Source organism: Zingiber officinale, chromosome 1A (genome assembly GCF_018446385.1).
Source record: "Zingiber officinale cultivar Zhangliang chromosome 1A, Zo_v1.1, whole genome shotgun sequence".
Classification (NCBI taxonomy): Eukaryota; Viridiplantae; Streptophyta; class Magnoliopsida; order Zingiberales; family Zingiberaceae; genus Zingiber; species Zingiber officinale.
In genome coordinates, this window is record NC_055987.1 from 162,874,223 (window position 1) to 162,889,056 (window position 14,834).

Consider the following 14,834-nt stretch of genomic DNA (forward strand, 5'->3'; position numbering starts at 1 on the left):
TACTTGTTGTTGTTGTTGCTTCACTAACTTCTATGCTCGGGCAATTATTAGTAACTCTAAATCTTCTTGAGACAAAGTAATCGTAGTGAAACATCCAGTCTTATCCATCCTTGTGTTTTAGATTCAGGCGAAGTTCCCACTGATGGTGGTAAATTTGATCATGTCTAGAGGAGGTGGGGATGATGCACTGGGCATATGGGGTGGGGATGATGCGTTGGGTAGATGGCTCTGTCGTTAACTAGGAGAAGACTTCAAGCTAGAAAAAGCATGAAACCTGGGACTCCTTTCTATGCACACTAGATAGAGTAAACAGAACGTTAGAGCGAGAACCAGAGAGGGGGTCCTTGGCGCATATACTCCGACGCTCAAGTCAGTATGGCAGCCAAGCGAAAAGTGGAGAAGATGAACAGTAGGATGGATGCGTGCGTATTTTTCAACGTGTGAGAGTGTACAACCATATTAATGAGGCGGTTGAGAATGTTTGATGTCAGACTATGTGAAGTAATGCCAGGCAATGGAAACTGTATGACCACCCTTGGAGAAAGGTTATGTTTCATGTATATGCCCTAGTGATGGAATATTCCTTGACGAGTAACTGTTATTCTCTGATAATGTTGTCTCCTGGAAGCAATCCAAACGACCTAGTAGATGACTGCCTATATGATGGGAGACTGCAAGAGAAGTGGTGAACTAAGTCCTTTAATTCCGACTGACCTTTGGCCAACCAACCATATGCTGAGACTTGCCTTAGCATTGAGAGATGGGGAACTATGCCCTGTAAGTCCTTTGTTGACTAGTCATATGCTGGAAGTTGTATTGTAGAAGTGGGGAGTTGGGCCCCGTAGATCCGATCGACGCTAGGGCTGGGCGAACTTATGCAGGGAATTCAACATCTGCTCGAAAATGATGTTTAGTCGGACCCTATGTCGAATATACCCGATTAGACTAGGAGGACTCTATTCTGCTTCCTGGGGGACTCTGTTCTAAATGGAACCAAGAAGGTTTCCATGTGTTAGGGGAACTTGGGATCCGATCAGATGAAGGTCCAATTGGCTAAGTTATTCAGCCGAGCTGCGTGCTCGTACTAGCTCCGAGTATTGACTTTTGAGTTTGATCGCCACATCAGCTAGCTTTTGGAGGCCCACCTCATTAGTTATATCAATAGACAAGACTAGATGAATCGGTGCTTATATGAATTAACAAATGTCTTTGATTGGACTATTCAATCTCAGCTATTGTTAATTATTCCGTTGATCTAATCTAGTTTCGGTCGAAGTAGAGATCACAACAGTCATGAAGTTAAGGATCGTCGCTTTTGCCATGATCACCTTCCAACACTTTCTTCTCCTTCTCCTTTGGCTCAGCCTTCACTGCTCCTTCACCTTTTTCTTCACTAGAAGCATCGACGTCGTTGTTCTCTTTGAAATCTTCACCTGGTCATTCGTTTGCCCCCTCTTCCTCAGCCATCGAGTCATAGGCATTGCTAAAGTGACCCTCATTGTTGTCTCTGTCGTGGCACTCCTGGCCATTATCGCATACTCATGCTTGCGCCGTTGTTCAGTAGTCTTCTATATGACCTCGTCGTTGCCCTCGTCCTTGCCTCCTGGGTGATCAAGTGACAACGCTAGGAGAATTCTACTTGAGGAGCGAGCTCTATTGGTTATTATCTCTAATTGGTAGATTTAATTGTAAGTTGTACATATGTGTACAAACCAAACCCATTAATGTGATATAACTTAGGTTTTTTGGGTTTCGATTGTTGGATGTAGACCTTGTATGTGTAGAACCTATATTCCCGCATCTATTATCATCTATGAGCTGATATGTCCACTATATAGAGGGTTGGCCCCCAAGGGTTTAGAGTATCATTTTGACACAACTCATAGTTCCCCATTAGACCTAGAGTTTTTTGGTGTCATCAACCCTAAGTCCCTTGGAAGACCTTTCTTTTGCTTCCGCTATGCTTCTTCTTCCTCAAGGGTTATTTCTGGACGATGCAAAAGACAAGGATGTCTCTTCAATCATGTTCCTTTATTTTTGGTTATTCTTTATATTGTTGTACCATGATTAATTGTTGAAACTAGATCCATACTCATATGTTCTTATATTTCTTATATGTGAATTATTATATGATTTTTAGAATTCATGCGACTTAGGTTTTACAAGTTCTTTCAATTGGTATCAGAGCCACGACTCTGTTTCTTCAAATTTCATGGATTAAAGTTAGGATTTTTTTGTAGATATTTTGTTTGAGAAATTTGATCATCGATTTATTGTAATAAAAAAACCTAGGAAAGGCTTGTTATGAGTTTTTTGAATTTTCATGAAGAACCTGAAGAACAACGAGTGAACCACCACTTCTTCTGTGAAAACTGCCTCATTTGATCTAATTTTAGGTTAAATCGTGATGGCTTAATCGATTGGCTTGGTCGATCAATCCATTACCAAGCCTAAAATTGTGAACAGAATCATCTTTAATCAATTGACTCAATCGATCAGTTGGTCATAATCGATTCCATTGGTTTGGTAATCGATTGGGATGACGAATCGAATGTAGGATCGATTTTAATTAATCAGGGCAATCGATTCAATACTACTGATCGATTGCGTCAATCGATTAACAATTTAAATCATGATAAATCTATTGAAATCGATCAACTTAATCAATTAATAAAATTAATTAATTAAGACAATCGATTAACAACCTTAAATTAGCGACTACGTCAATTTTAAATCGATTCAGAATAGTTTTAATTGATTAAAACAGATTCAATCAATTAAACACATTTCTTAATCAATTAAAATGATTTATTCATCATTTTAATCGATTAAAGATATTTCTTAATCGATTAAACATTGCTTTAATCAATTAGTGAAATACTAATCGATTAAAGCAATTTTACGTAAACATACATGAGAATGTATTAAATAATAATAATAAATGTATTAAATAATTTTTTAATATAAATGATTAAATTATAGAACTTACCAGTAAACTTTAGCTTAGTAAGGGTAAGTCCTATATATAATCATGTAGTCGTATATAGTAGACTTTTAAATTAATTATGGTAATCGATTAAATAATACCAATCGATTACCATAATGTATCAATTGATTAATAAATCTAATTTTATGTTGTTAAGACTGATTAAATAATTTCTTTTCGAATAAAGTTCTTAGGGTTTTCTTGATCTATCTACACAGTGCAACTAACTTGAACTAATGTGTCGGCCCAAAGGAAGACATCTTAGATAGGTTCAGTACATTTTGTGTTGGTAGACGTATATCTATGCTAAGAGTAATCGACCAAAACGAAGATTACTTTTATGCTAGATATATGTACAAAGCAGCTTACAACTATGAAACAAAATTATTATTTTGTTCAGATCATGTATAAAATATGTCAGCCCAAAGGAAGACATATTATGTGGCTGATTAAGGTTGTTGTGAGTTATGAACCAAAATATAACTCATATAAAGTATCATATTATGTGTACAATGGGTCGGCTCAAAGGAAAGAACATTATGTGAGCAATTAAAGTTTGAGTTATATCTGAGAGTACCTCTAACAAATTATATTTTAGTTCATAGAGTAAAATGTAATATTGTATTTGGTATCCCATAAAGATCCCAAATATATGCATTTAAAATTTTATTTGTATTATTTTATATTATACATGTTCTTGACTTTAGTTAAATCGGGAGCTTAAATAAATTTCTCTCTTTAATTTTAGTGCAATTTGTAACTACTAGTATTAATAACATCTCAACATTAACTGGTTCAAATTTTGTTGAATAGAAAGAGTACGTGATTGTAGTCTTAGGTTGTATGGACTTGGACTATACATTAAGGAATAATCGCCTTGCACCTCTGACCAGTGCTAGCATTATAGAGTAGAGGGTTGAATTTCAGCTGTGAGAGAAATCAAATTGCATGTGTCTGAGTATCATGAGACTTTCCATACTGACACTAATAAAGGACTCAATAATAGAGGGAGGAGATGCTAGGAATTTCCTGAACAAATTGACATACCGATTCACCTCAAATAAAAATGTCGAGATTACCACACTTCTTCGAAGTTGGTAACCATGTGGTATAGTGGTAAAGGAAACATAAGGGAGTACATTATGGAGATATCTAATATAGTGACAAGTCTGAAAGCACTAAAACTCAATATGTCTGAGGGTATGTTGCTGCATTTCATCTTGATGTTTTTGCCTGCACGGTTCACTCTTTGATGGTGAAAGATACATCTATACATGAAATAGAAAGAAGACTAAAGTCAAGTTGATTGATGTTTTAGGCTTTGTTTAGCAACCAATATTTTTTTAGATTTAGAAAATACATTTATTGTACTGTCTTTTCGATGAAATTTAATTTTAATTTCTTGTTTAGACAAATCAGGTTATTCTTGTTTATTTAGAAATGCCATTTTTAGTATTTTCTTTAATTTAGTATTATTTGGCAATGATTTCTTGGTTGATAAACTTTATAAATTTAACACCTTTACTCCTACGATTAATAACGTAATAATGCATAGTATACATACGAAACATAAATTAATTGACGATAATTCTTCCATGTTGTGGCATAGACGTTTAGGACATATATCAAAATAATGCCTAGAAAGGTTAATGCAACATGAAATTCTCGATTCCCTTGATATGTTAAATTTTGATATTTTCATAGAGTGTGTTAAGGGGAAGACCACTGGCAAAAGGAACAAGGGGGTTAACCGTTGTAGTGACGTTTTGGAGCTAATATATACAAACATTTGTGGACCATTCTCTAAGTCATCTTAGAATGGACACACATATTTTATTAGTTTCATAGGCGATTATTCCAGATTTGGCTATCTGTACCTTATTCATGAAAAGTCGCAATCTTTGAACATGTTTAAAATTTTTAAAACTGAAGTTGAACTTCAACTAGGCACGAAAAATAAAGCCGTCTGATCTGACCGTGGAGGTGAATATTACAGTCGATATGATGGATCAGATGAACAACATTTAAGACCTTTTGTGAATTACCTTACTGAGTGTGAGATTGTACCTCAGTATACTATGCTGGTACTCAGTGTAGTTGAACGTTGCAATCGTACCCTAAAAGACATGGTAAAAATTATGATGACTTTCACTTCTCTACCAGAGTTTTTGTGAGGTCAAGCGCTCAAGACTGTAGTTTACCTATTCAATAGAGTACCTAGTAAGACAATAACTAAAATCCCATTGGAGATATGGATGGGTAGGAAACCTAGCATTAGGTATTTACATGCCTGGGGTTGTCCAGCTGAAGCTAGGACTTATAAGCCTAATGAAAGGAAACTGGACTCAAGAATAGTTAGATGTAATTTTGTAAGTTACCCTGAAAAGCCAAGAGGGTATGAATTTTATGATCCCTCTAATAGATCCTTCTTAGAAACAATAAATGCCAAGTTCATCGAGGATAGTGGGAGTGATAAGGTCAGTGAAGTATCTTTTGAGGAATGTGTTGGTGACCCTCTTTTTTTTTTATCTGCTACCTTAGCGACCCCCTAGTGCCCCACGGATATAGAGGGAGGTACATGAAGGTACATAGGCCATAGGCGCATGATGGGGTAAACCACAGGTTGTCAGTTCCTGAGAATCGACCCTTGGCCATTATGCCAGAGATGTCATGCGTCCACCGTCTGCGCTACGCCCTGGGGGCATGTTGGCAATCCTCTTGTGGTTACTACTAATGCAATTAGTAGCAGTGTGGTTACCATACTGCACATTATGGGTATCACACATCCAGTGAGCGTGGTGAACCATGATATTCTCATGACATCTCCAATTGCATTGGAGGGGTCTACCACTGAAATTGAAGTATTGCTTCATATTGATGAGCAAGTATCTCAACCACCTCAAACACAAGTGCCTTTAAGGCGATCAATAAAGGAATAGAGAACCACAAATTCTTGTGATTGTGTTTATCTCCAAGAGCATGATTTTGACATAGGGTTGGAAAGTGATCTGCCATCTTTCCAAGAAGTTAAACAATGCTCTAACCCTGAAAGGTGGATTAATGTCATACAAGAAGAGTTGAAGTCTATGGCAGACAATGACATTTGGAAACTTATAGAATTACCTCAAAGTAAGAAGCCCATTAGTTGTAAATGGATATTTAAAATCAAGCAGGATTTAAAGGGTAATGTCAAAAAGTATAAGGCTCATCTTGTTGGCAAAGGATTCACTAAGAAAGTAGACATTGATTACAAGGAGACTTTCTCATCTATGTCTATGAAAGACTCCCTTAGGGTAATCATAGTACTTGTAGCTCATTATGATTTGGAGCTACATCAAATGGAAGTAAAAATTGCATCTTTCAATGGAGACATAGAGGAGTCTATATATATAGTGCAACCAGAGAACTTTGAGTCTAACGACTTAAAGTACCTAGTTTGTAGATTAAAGAAGTCTATTTATGATTTGAAACAAGTGTCCCGTCACTAGTACTGAAAATTTGATCAAGTGGTTACCTCATTTAGATTTCAAGAAAACCCCGTTAAGCAGTGCATATATACTAAGTTCAGTGGGAGCAAGTTTGTTATACTTGTTTTGTACGTGAATGACATATTGCTTACATGTAATAATAAGGATATGCTCTACTATGATCTAACAACAGTGGGAAGTCTCATGTATGCACAAGTCTGTACTCGATTAGATATAACATTTATAGTGGGGATGTTAAACAGATATATTAGTAACTTGGGACCGTCACATTGAAAAGTGGTTAAGAGAATGATGCAATATTTGCAAAGAACTAAAGGACATATACTCACGTATCAAATATTAGATCATCTGGAGGTGATTGGATATTCAGACTCCAATTTTGCTGGATGCTTGGATAGTAGGAGGTCCACTTCAGGCTATGTTTTCATACTAGCTAGAGGAGTTATATCTTGGAAGAGCGTCAAATAGACGTTAATAGCTACTTCTACCATGGAGGAAGAGTTTATGACATGCTATGAAGCATCCAATCATGGTATTTGGCTGCGGAACTTCATCACAGCGTTACAGATTATTGATGGTATTGATAGGCCACTTAGGATCTACTGTGATAATAAAACCGTAGAACTTCATGCCAAGAACAACCATAGTTCATCGAAATCCAAGCATATCGACATCAAGTTTCTAGGGATCAAAGAAAGAGTTTAGACTTGGCAGATCATAGTAGAGCATATCAACATAGATTCCATATTGGCCGATTCACTCGCCAAAGGCTTGGTGCTAAGATATTTCATGTACATGTTGTTGATATGAGAGTCCTTCTTATAGAAGAAGAACTCATCTAGTGGGAGTCTGTATTTATTTTATTTCTTTATATTTGTTAATAAAGATAAATATTTTATTTTGATTATTGTACGTACTTAAAGTTCAAATATTAATAGGAATTTATATGTTTGTTTGACACTCTAACTATGATATCGTCATTTACTATTGTTGTTTAGCATTTGGTGTTTATAAATATGATGTAGATTCCTTTTGGAATCATAAATTTAATCATGATTTGCTATTATAGTTTAGCATAGGGTTGTAAACGAGCCGAGCCAAGCCGAGTTTTGGGGTGTTCAAGCTTGTTTGATAAGGTAACTAAGCCAAGCCAAGCCAAGCTTAAAATGAATCAAGCCTTTGAAATAATTATTCAAGCTTGGCTTGATTTATTGTTTATGAGCTTGAGCTTGTTTGAATCTTGGCTTGAGCTTGGTTTATTTAGATGTTATCGAATTCTCAATTTAAGCTTGGCTTGAGCTTGACTCATTTAAATGTTATTGAGCTCTCAACTCAAGTTTTTTAATTGTTTGAAACTTTTAGCATATTTATTATTTAGATGATAATTCAAACTTATTTATTATTTTATTTTATTATTTATTTAGCATATTTATAAGAGTTTTATTAATTAATATGGTTCGTGAACATTATTCACGAACATTATTTACGAACATTATTCACGAACATTAACGAGCTGAACACATATGTGTTCAAGCTTGTTTGTTTAGTTTAACGAGTTGTTCAAGTTTGTTTGTTTAATTGATTTTGTGTATATTGAACGAACATAAACAAGCTCTTATCAAGCCGAACACCAAGCTTGTTTATGAACACTTGGTTCATTTACAACCCTAATTTAGCATAAAGTATTTCACAAATATAATCTAACCTCTTTTTAGGTCGTTTTAGGATCAGTTGAAAATTGACATATATTGATAACATTTCTTATAATTTTCACTCTACATATCTACATCTTGATCTATGTCATTAATGACATTGGTATTGTGATTATTGTTGGGACTTATTGCAATCATATATAGTAGTTATGACCTATTTAGTCCTATATCAATGAAGTTAATAGACCAGATTATTTACAAGAGTATTTTGTACCCATAAAGTTTGATATCAACTAAAGTTTTACTTGTATTTTATATACAACTCACAAGTAGTCCAAGTGGGAGATTGTTGATTATTATCTCTAATTGGTGGGTTTAATTGTAAGTTGTGCATATGAGTACAAATCGAACCCATTAATGTGATCTAATTTAGCTTTTTAAGGTGTCGGTTGTTGGATGTAGACCTTATATGTGTAGAATCTATAGTCCATCATCTATTATTATCTATAGACTGATAATAGATGTTCACTATATATAGGGTTTGTCTCCAAGGGTTTAGGGTATCATCTTGACACAACTCATGGTTTCCCATTAGACCTAGAGTTTTTCGGCACCATCAACCCTAAGCACCTTAGAAAACCTTCCTTTTGCTTCCGCTCTGCTTCTTCTTCTTCTTCAGGATTTATTTTTGGACGACACAAAAGATAAGGATGTCTCTTCAATCAGGTTCTTTTGTCTTTGATTATTCTTTATATTGTTCTGCCATGATTATTCTTTATATTGTTCTGCCATGATTAGTTGTTGAAATTAGTTCCATGCTCATATATTCTTATATTTCCTATATGCAAATTCTTATACGATTCTTAGAATCCATGCGGCTTAGATTTTACAAGATCTTTCAGGTTCTGCTATCTTCCGATGACGAGGAGGAAGAAGAAGCTCAACTCAAGCTGATCACCTTCTACAAAGAAGTCATTGGTCTACCGCGACAATTCCAGTACCAAGAGCTCAAGGCGGCGACACAGCACTTTCGAACAGTCATTGGCCAAGCCGACTCCAGCTCGGTCTACAAGGGACTCCTTGACGATTACATGAGTTTTAGTTGTTTGCCAATTTTTCTTTACTTTCAGTTTATACCGGTCTTCCAATTTTTCAGCTGGGGCTAATAACAGTGAAAGAAACATTTCCACATGACCGACCAAAATCAGCATACTAGATCTTATAAATATGAAGAAATGATTTTATTAATCTTTTTCTATAAGATCTCTTTATCACCAACAGAAATTAAAAACAAATTCAGTTGGTTTAGACCTGCATGTGTTCAGTTCATGCCTGATTATGTATTAAGGATATTTATAGCAAAAAAAAAAAAGGTGAATTAGTGTGCTCCTCTCTTTCTTTGTAAAATGAATCAAATGGTTCTGACATATAAGACTTCAAATCAACCTCTAATCTTATATTTTCTGAGTAAAGAATCTTGCATTTCTTCAATTCATCCATTAGTCTCCTTTTGACTTCCTGGTTCTTCATACACCACTATGGGCAATCGTCTCGGGATGAATCTACAACCAAATAGGTGACAATCATCAAACCACAATATTATAAAAAATAACAGCTCTGAGTAAATTAGGTGAGAATTTTTACAAATTGACAATTTTGGACAGATAAACAAACAGGTTCAGAAGTTACATAAGATATTTCCACTTGATTTTATCCACCGAATCTTCCTAAATGATATGTATTTTAAACAAATACCAAGTTCTCAAATTATCCAATTTATTCCAACTTTTGGTGCATTAGCAATCATCAATCCTTCCTGAGTGTGCATGCTTTATGTTGTTAGATTTGAGATAAAACTCCTTTTCAAGCAAAATTTAAAAGTTAATTAAGGAGCTCAAACATGAGGAACCATGAGTTCTTTGTTTGATAGAAAATGCATTCCTTTTGAGTATTGTTACCTGAGACCTCTCTTCTTTGAAACTCCTGGCTCTATGCTTGAGCTCCCCTCTATGTGTGGTGAGCTCGTCCAGTATCTCAGCATCACAAACATCTATTTGGTTATCATCGCTTTCTGTTGGAGAACCTTCCCCTTCCTGCAGACAAGTTGACATAATGTGAGTTAAGCATGTGCACTCGGAGAAAACTATACCAACAATGCAATATAACTTAAAAGTGCATACTGCGAATGAGAGGCTGCGACCGTGGCGAGGTGTTCTGACAATCTCATCATATTCCGCTGCATCCAACTCCTGAAGGTGGTGTGGATGGAAGAACTTGGGCAGGACATGCTGCCTAATGGTAATGAGGAGGAAAAATGGTAACGGGAACAGTATTCCTGCTATTGGTATCCATGTCACGCCAAAGCACACCAGCAGATACACAATCTGGAAGATGGTGAATACAGCAATTTGCTTGAAGGGAACCAATTCCACGAAGGAAGCATGAATGCCTTCGAGAACCCTATCATGTTTTTAAAAATATAAAACAGAAGATAAGAGAAATCATGTCATTGTAGAAAATTATCGATAAAGATTTGAATAACCTTTACCCCCAAAAAGTAACATATTAGAGATAACACTGGACTTGTATATGTCATGTAAGAATCCAAAAGGTAACATTATGATCTAACAAGTACCATACATCAAAGTAGGCTGTAGGCTAAAGAACTAAAGTTTTTAGGTTGTGATGGTGTTCTAAACTTAAACTTAAGCAGGCTGTGGAGTAATGATAACTCAAGCTTACTCAACTTACTTGAATCGGCGGCCAGAAGAGATGAACAGGAGCAATGTCCTCTCCCAGAACTGGTTTCCAGGCAGGCTGTCCACTGCCATGTAAGCAAAATATCCCCACAGAACTGATGTGGGTATTTGCTTTATCACAGGCATTGCTCCAACGCAGGCACCGACCAGCAAAGATTGCAAAAGATTGGTTACTCTTTGCTCATTGACACGGACTGGCAAGTGGGGATCAATGTGCTTCTCTGGATCAAATTGTACTTTAGAATCCTGTTCGCAAGCTCCTTTCATGACAGCGTCCTTCAAGTTCTTCAGTTCTTTATCAATTGAGATTGTCTGCCGATGGTGTGGTCTCAAGAAAATCAAATTGCATCCAAGATAATTATTCTGGCATGCAAAAACTTACTGTGTGGCCCTTGTCCATCTTCTCAAACACCTCTTGCATTTTCCCATAGATTTCCGAGCTGCTAGCTTGTTGCCTTATGCCCTCTTTAGCACTTTCAACCATCTTCTTGCGGATTATCTGATCAAGATTAGATTTAAGTAACTTATTCTTCAAAAAATCGGGAGAAATTAACACATTGATCGTGTATTAGATTTGAGTAACTTATTCTTCAAAAAAGCGGGAGAAATTAACACATTGATCTTGTAGATGACGTTTGTACCAACCTGCCTCTTGAGAACAGCAAGGCTTTTTGTGTGCATCGGAGACTGAGGCAGAACACCATTTGCCGGGGGTATTCCAATCAACCCGCATACCAGAACCTGAGATAGAAACGTAAAAAAAAAAAACTATTCGATGAAATCGTGTTTGCGCTAATTAGACTATTGAACATAGGAAGCTTTAATCTGATTGGCTTACCATAAAACCAAGGACCAAGATGTCATAGTGATAAGCTGAGGGATTCTTCAGATTGAACTCCTTTTGCTGTGCCAACTGAGAAGCGACACTGTGATCAAAGAAGTAGAGTCCTGCAACCATCGAAGCAGGTATGATGGCAGCAAAGATGTAGAGTGGAGGAACAGAAAATAAATCCTGCACGTCATTCAGCTCACAAGTTAAAGATTCCATAAGCCTCAAATTCATGAAATAATTTTAACCAACTTTAGATCATGACGTAGGTTACAACTTAATAAAGAAGCAATTACCTTAGCTACACTCCAGTGTTCCAATGACTTGGGTTCCCATGGAAGAGGACTGAAAAGCCTCCTTGGGACTCCCGATGGAACCTGGCTTGGAAGAGCATAAGACATGGCTGTCCACACCACAACCATCACCGGCACCCCATAATCTGCAATAAAACCTCGAATCCCGCCTGAGTGCATGAGCAGAGTAAATCTACGTCAGAATGCAAGCCATCGTTTACATGTTCTCATCAGCAATTGAAATTTAATATACCTGTGCCGTATCTCCACGCTCTTGCCCCCCTACTCTTCAGTGCAGTAAAAAGAAGCCCAGTAGTAAATATGATCCCCAGCAGGCCATTTGTGTACAACCACTGAAATTGGTAGATTGGGCCAGTATGATCTTCACCTTCAGGTACTTCAAATTCACTTATTATTCCCTGTATTCACACGCTTAATCAAATGAGGCTTTTACATTCTTGAATATAGATTAAAACATGAAGCTAAATTGAAACACACCCTAATAGCTTCTTGGAAGAACAGAACTGTAATCAACATCCCAAACAGTTCTCCTGCAACTCTTGTGAATCTGCTAATAATAGCAGCGGCATTGAAAATTGCCAGAAGAAATAGCATGATTGCAGTCCAGATACAGACCCTAATAAGTAAACCAGTTAATGAAAATTCAACACAGATAAAGCATAAGCAGATGGTAAAACAAATTAGTTTCTGTGTGCAGCATTACCATCCTGCCCAAGCCAAGTACAAACGCTCTCCTAAACCTTTTCGTTCTTTTGCAAAATTGTAGAGATATGTGTACATTATCACAGTGGGCTCTGCTACTCCTACAATCAACATTGGTTGCCCGCCAAGTACCGAGTGTAGGATGCCACAGATTGCTGTTGAAGCTAACGTTTCAACCGTGCTCAGAGCACCATCTGCCTCGGGTCACTTCAAAAGCTCAAAACAAGTAACGCAGAAACAAGGAATCCAAGTATAAGGAGGATATGCTTACCAGTGTTTCTACTTAGTTGTTCTCCAAAAGCAATGACTGGAAGCGCAGAAGCAAAAAAGATGTACATGGTCGGAGCAAGTATGCTGAAAATGAAGAGGGTGAATTCTCACTCTAGATTAACCAGTGGAAAGATGTAGTCATACCTGATGCCGGTACGGAGTCCAACCTCCCAATCTTGTCTGTAGCATAAGGCTCTTCCTTTAACATCATTGATGATCCCTCTCAAGGGAGTGTTGCTGTGGTCCATCCCTGGACATAAAAAATGACAAGATCAGCAAAGGCTCGAACATCTGCCTACATGATATGTGAAGAAAGAAGCACAAAAAAAAAAAAATGTAAAGAAGCAAAACAAAAGATCAGGAAAGAGAGCTTTACGTGATTTCCAAAATTGCCCGTCAAAACGCGTAAACGGTTTGATCAGCGAAAAAAAAAACAGTGAAATCATTATAATAATTCCTTTCATAGACAACAACAGCTAAATGATGGTGAAATGCGCCAGATTTGAGGTAAATTCATCCGCAGAAACAATATCTTTGAAAAAAAAAAAAGGGTGGTGAGAAATGGGAGAAAATTATAAGTTCGGGAAATCGAATATAGAAACAAAAAGAAGAAAATTTCATCGTTGTTTATTGCCGATATCTTGTGTTTATAAAAAGCTAGACGCCTCCAAGTACTTCGAAAAGGAAAAGCAAAACCTGTAGAATCTACCGATACTACAAAATGTTGATACCAACAAATAAATACGATTCTTGAATCACGTTACGCGATTCTTAATCAACCTGAGCAAACGAAAAAAAACTGAAAACGACAATGGAGAGAGAAAAAAAAAGAGAGGAACAAATTAATCAAAAAGGAAGAGAAGGATTAAAAACCCAAAAAAGAAAAATCGAAAACGACAATGGAAACAGAAAAGAAAAAACAAATCGAAACTACAGCTTACTTAGCACACAGAATAGCCCCTCTCCTTTCTCTGATTCTCTCTCCCTCTCTCCTCTTTCCTCTTTCCTCTTTCCAGCGGAAAACTTAATAACAACCCAACGCCTCCGCAAGGAAACGAGGGGATCGTGCAGAGACGGAGAAACCCAAAGTCCCGGAATGAATGCGTAGATCTGTGGATCCGATCCGCTCCCTTGTTTGATTTCTCCGCTCGAATGAGGAGGAGGATGGCCGTACGAAGGACGAGACGAGTGAACGTCTCGCCGTCTCCGTACGACCGAGAGGATGAGAGGAGGATCGAAGGAGAAAGACCGGTGGTAACGGTGGCGCGGCGATGGGAGAGGAAGGGGAAGCGCTCTATTTAAGATTTTATAGGTTTTAGTACTTAAAAAGCGGGAGGGAGACAGCCAGAGTGTTGATGACGTGGGCTGGCGAGCAGGATCGACCCTTCAGGCGGTGACAGCTGTTGGTCCGTTGCATCACTTCCCCACCACCGTCGCCCAATGTGAACCAAGAATTCCCAGGAAATATGAATTTTTAGTAACTTTTAATACTTTTAAAAGAAATACATTTTTGGGAAAAATTATATTTTGCCTGTTGCAAGTACCACTCGGTCTTTTATTGCCGTCGTTCTTTTTTTTCAACAAAATTAAATGGATTTTTTAAAGGAAAAAACTCTATAATTAAACAATGAATGAGATTTAAAGAACATACTTACATACATTAAATGTTGTGAGATTATTGGTTGATTATTTTGACTCGACTGGATTCGAGTTTAAGTTTTAATATTTAGATAATATGTGAGTAGAAGTTAAATATGTCAAAATTAATGAGATATTTGATGATATATGAGAGAAAAGTTAAGTAGATCATAGATGAACAAATATTTACTGGAAA

The 14,834-nt window shown here is 36.9% G+C and overlaps 1 protein-coding gene across 1 annotated transcript; it reads right to left on the reverse strand.

The window, feature by feature from the left end:
* Nucleotides 1-9,420: 9,420 nt before the first annotated feature.
* Nucleotides 9,421-14,272, reverse strand: LOC122038237 (boron transporter 4-like). The gene is made up of 14 exons (XM_042597884.1): nucleotides 13,942-14,272; nucleotides 13,145-13,250; nucleotides 13,002-13,084; nucleotides 12,732-12,924; nucleotides 12,506-12,644; nucleotides 12,261-12,426; nucleotides 12,011-12,177; nucleotides 11,724-11,897; nucleotides 11,531-11,626; nucleotides 11,268-11,384; nucleotides 10,878-11,197; nucleotides 10,307-10,586; nucleotides 10,085-10,219; nucleotides 9,421-9,688 (listed from the first exon to the last, which is right to left on the reverse strand). Exons 2-14 carry the CDS (start codon nucleotides 13,246-13,248, stop codon nucleotides 9,653-9,655), a joined length of 2,010 nt encoding a protein of 669 aa, XP_042453818.1. The 5' UTR covers nucleotides 13,249-13,250; nucleotides 13,942-14,272; the 3' UTR covers nucleotides 9,421-9,652.
* Nucleotides 14,273-14,834: the final 562 nt, after the last annotated feature.

What these genes read in the sequence shown, in the direction of transcription:
- LOC122038237 (XM_042597884.1), bottom strand. Translation starts at nt 13,248, where the DNA reads ATGGACCACAGCAACACTCCCTTGAGAGGGATCATCAATGATGTTAAA. An exon ending in TCTTCCAAGAAGCTATTAGG is followed by an intron (nt 12,427 to 12,505) that starts GTGTGTTTCAAT and finishes GTGTGAATACAG; the next exon opens with GGAATAATAAGTGAATTTGA. An exon ending in GTCGCAGCCTCTCATTCGCA is followed by an intron (nt 10,220 to 10,306) that starts GTATGCACTTTT and finishes ACTTGTCTGCAG; the next exon opens with GAAGGGGAAGGTTCTCCAAC.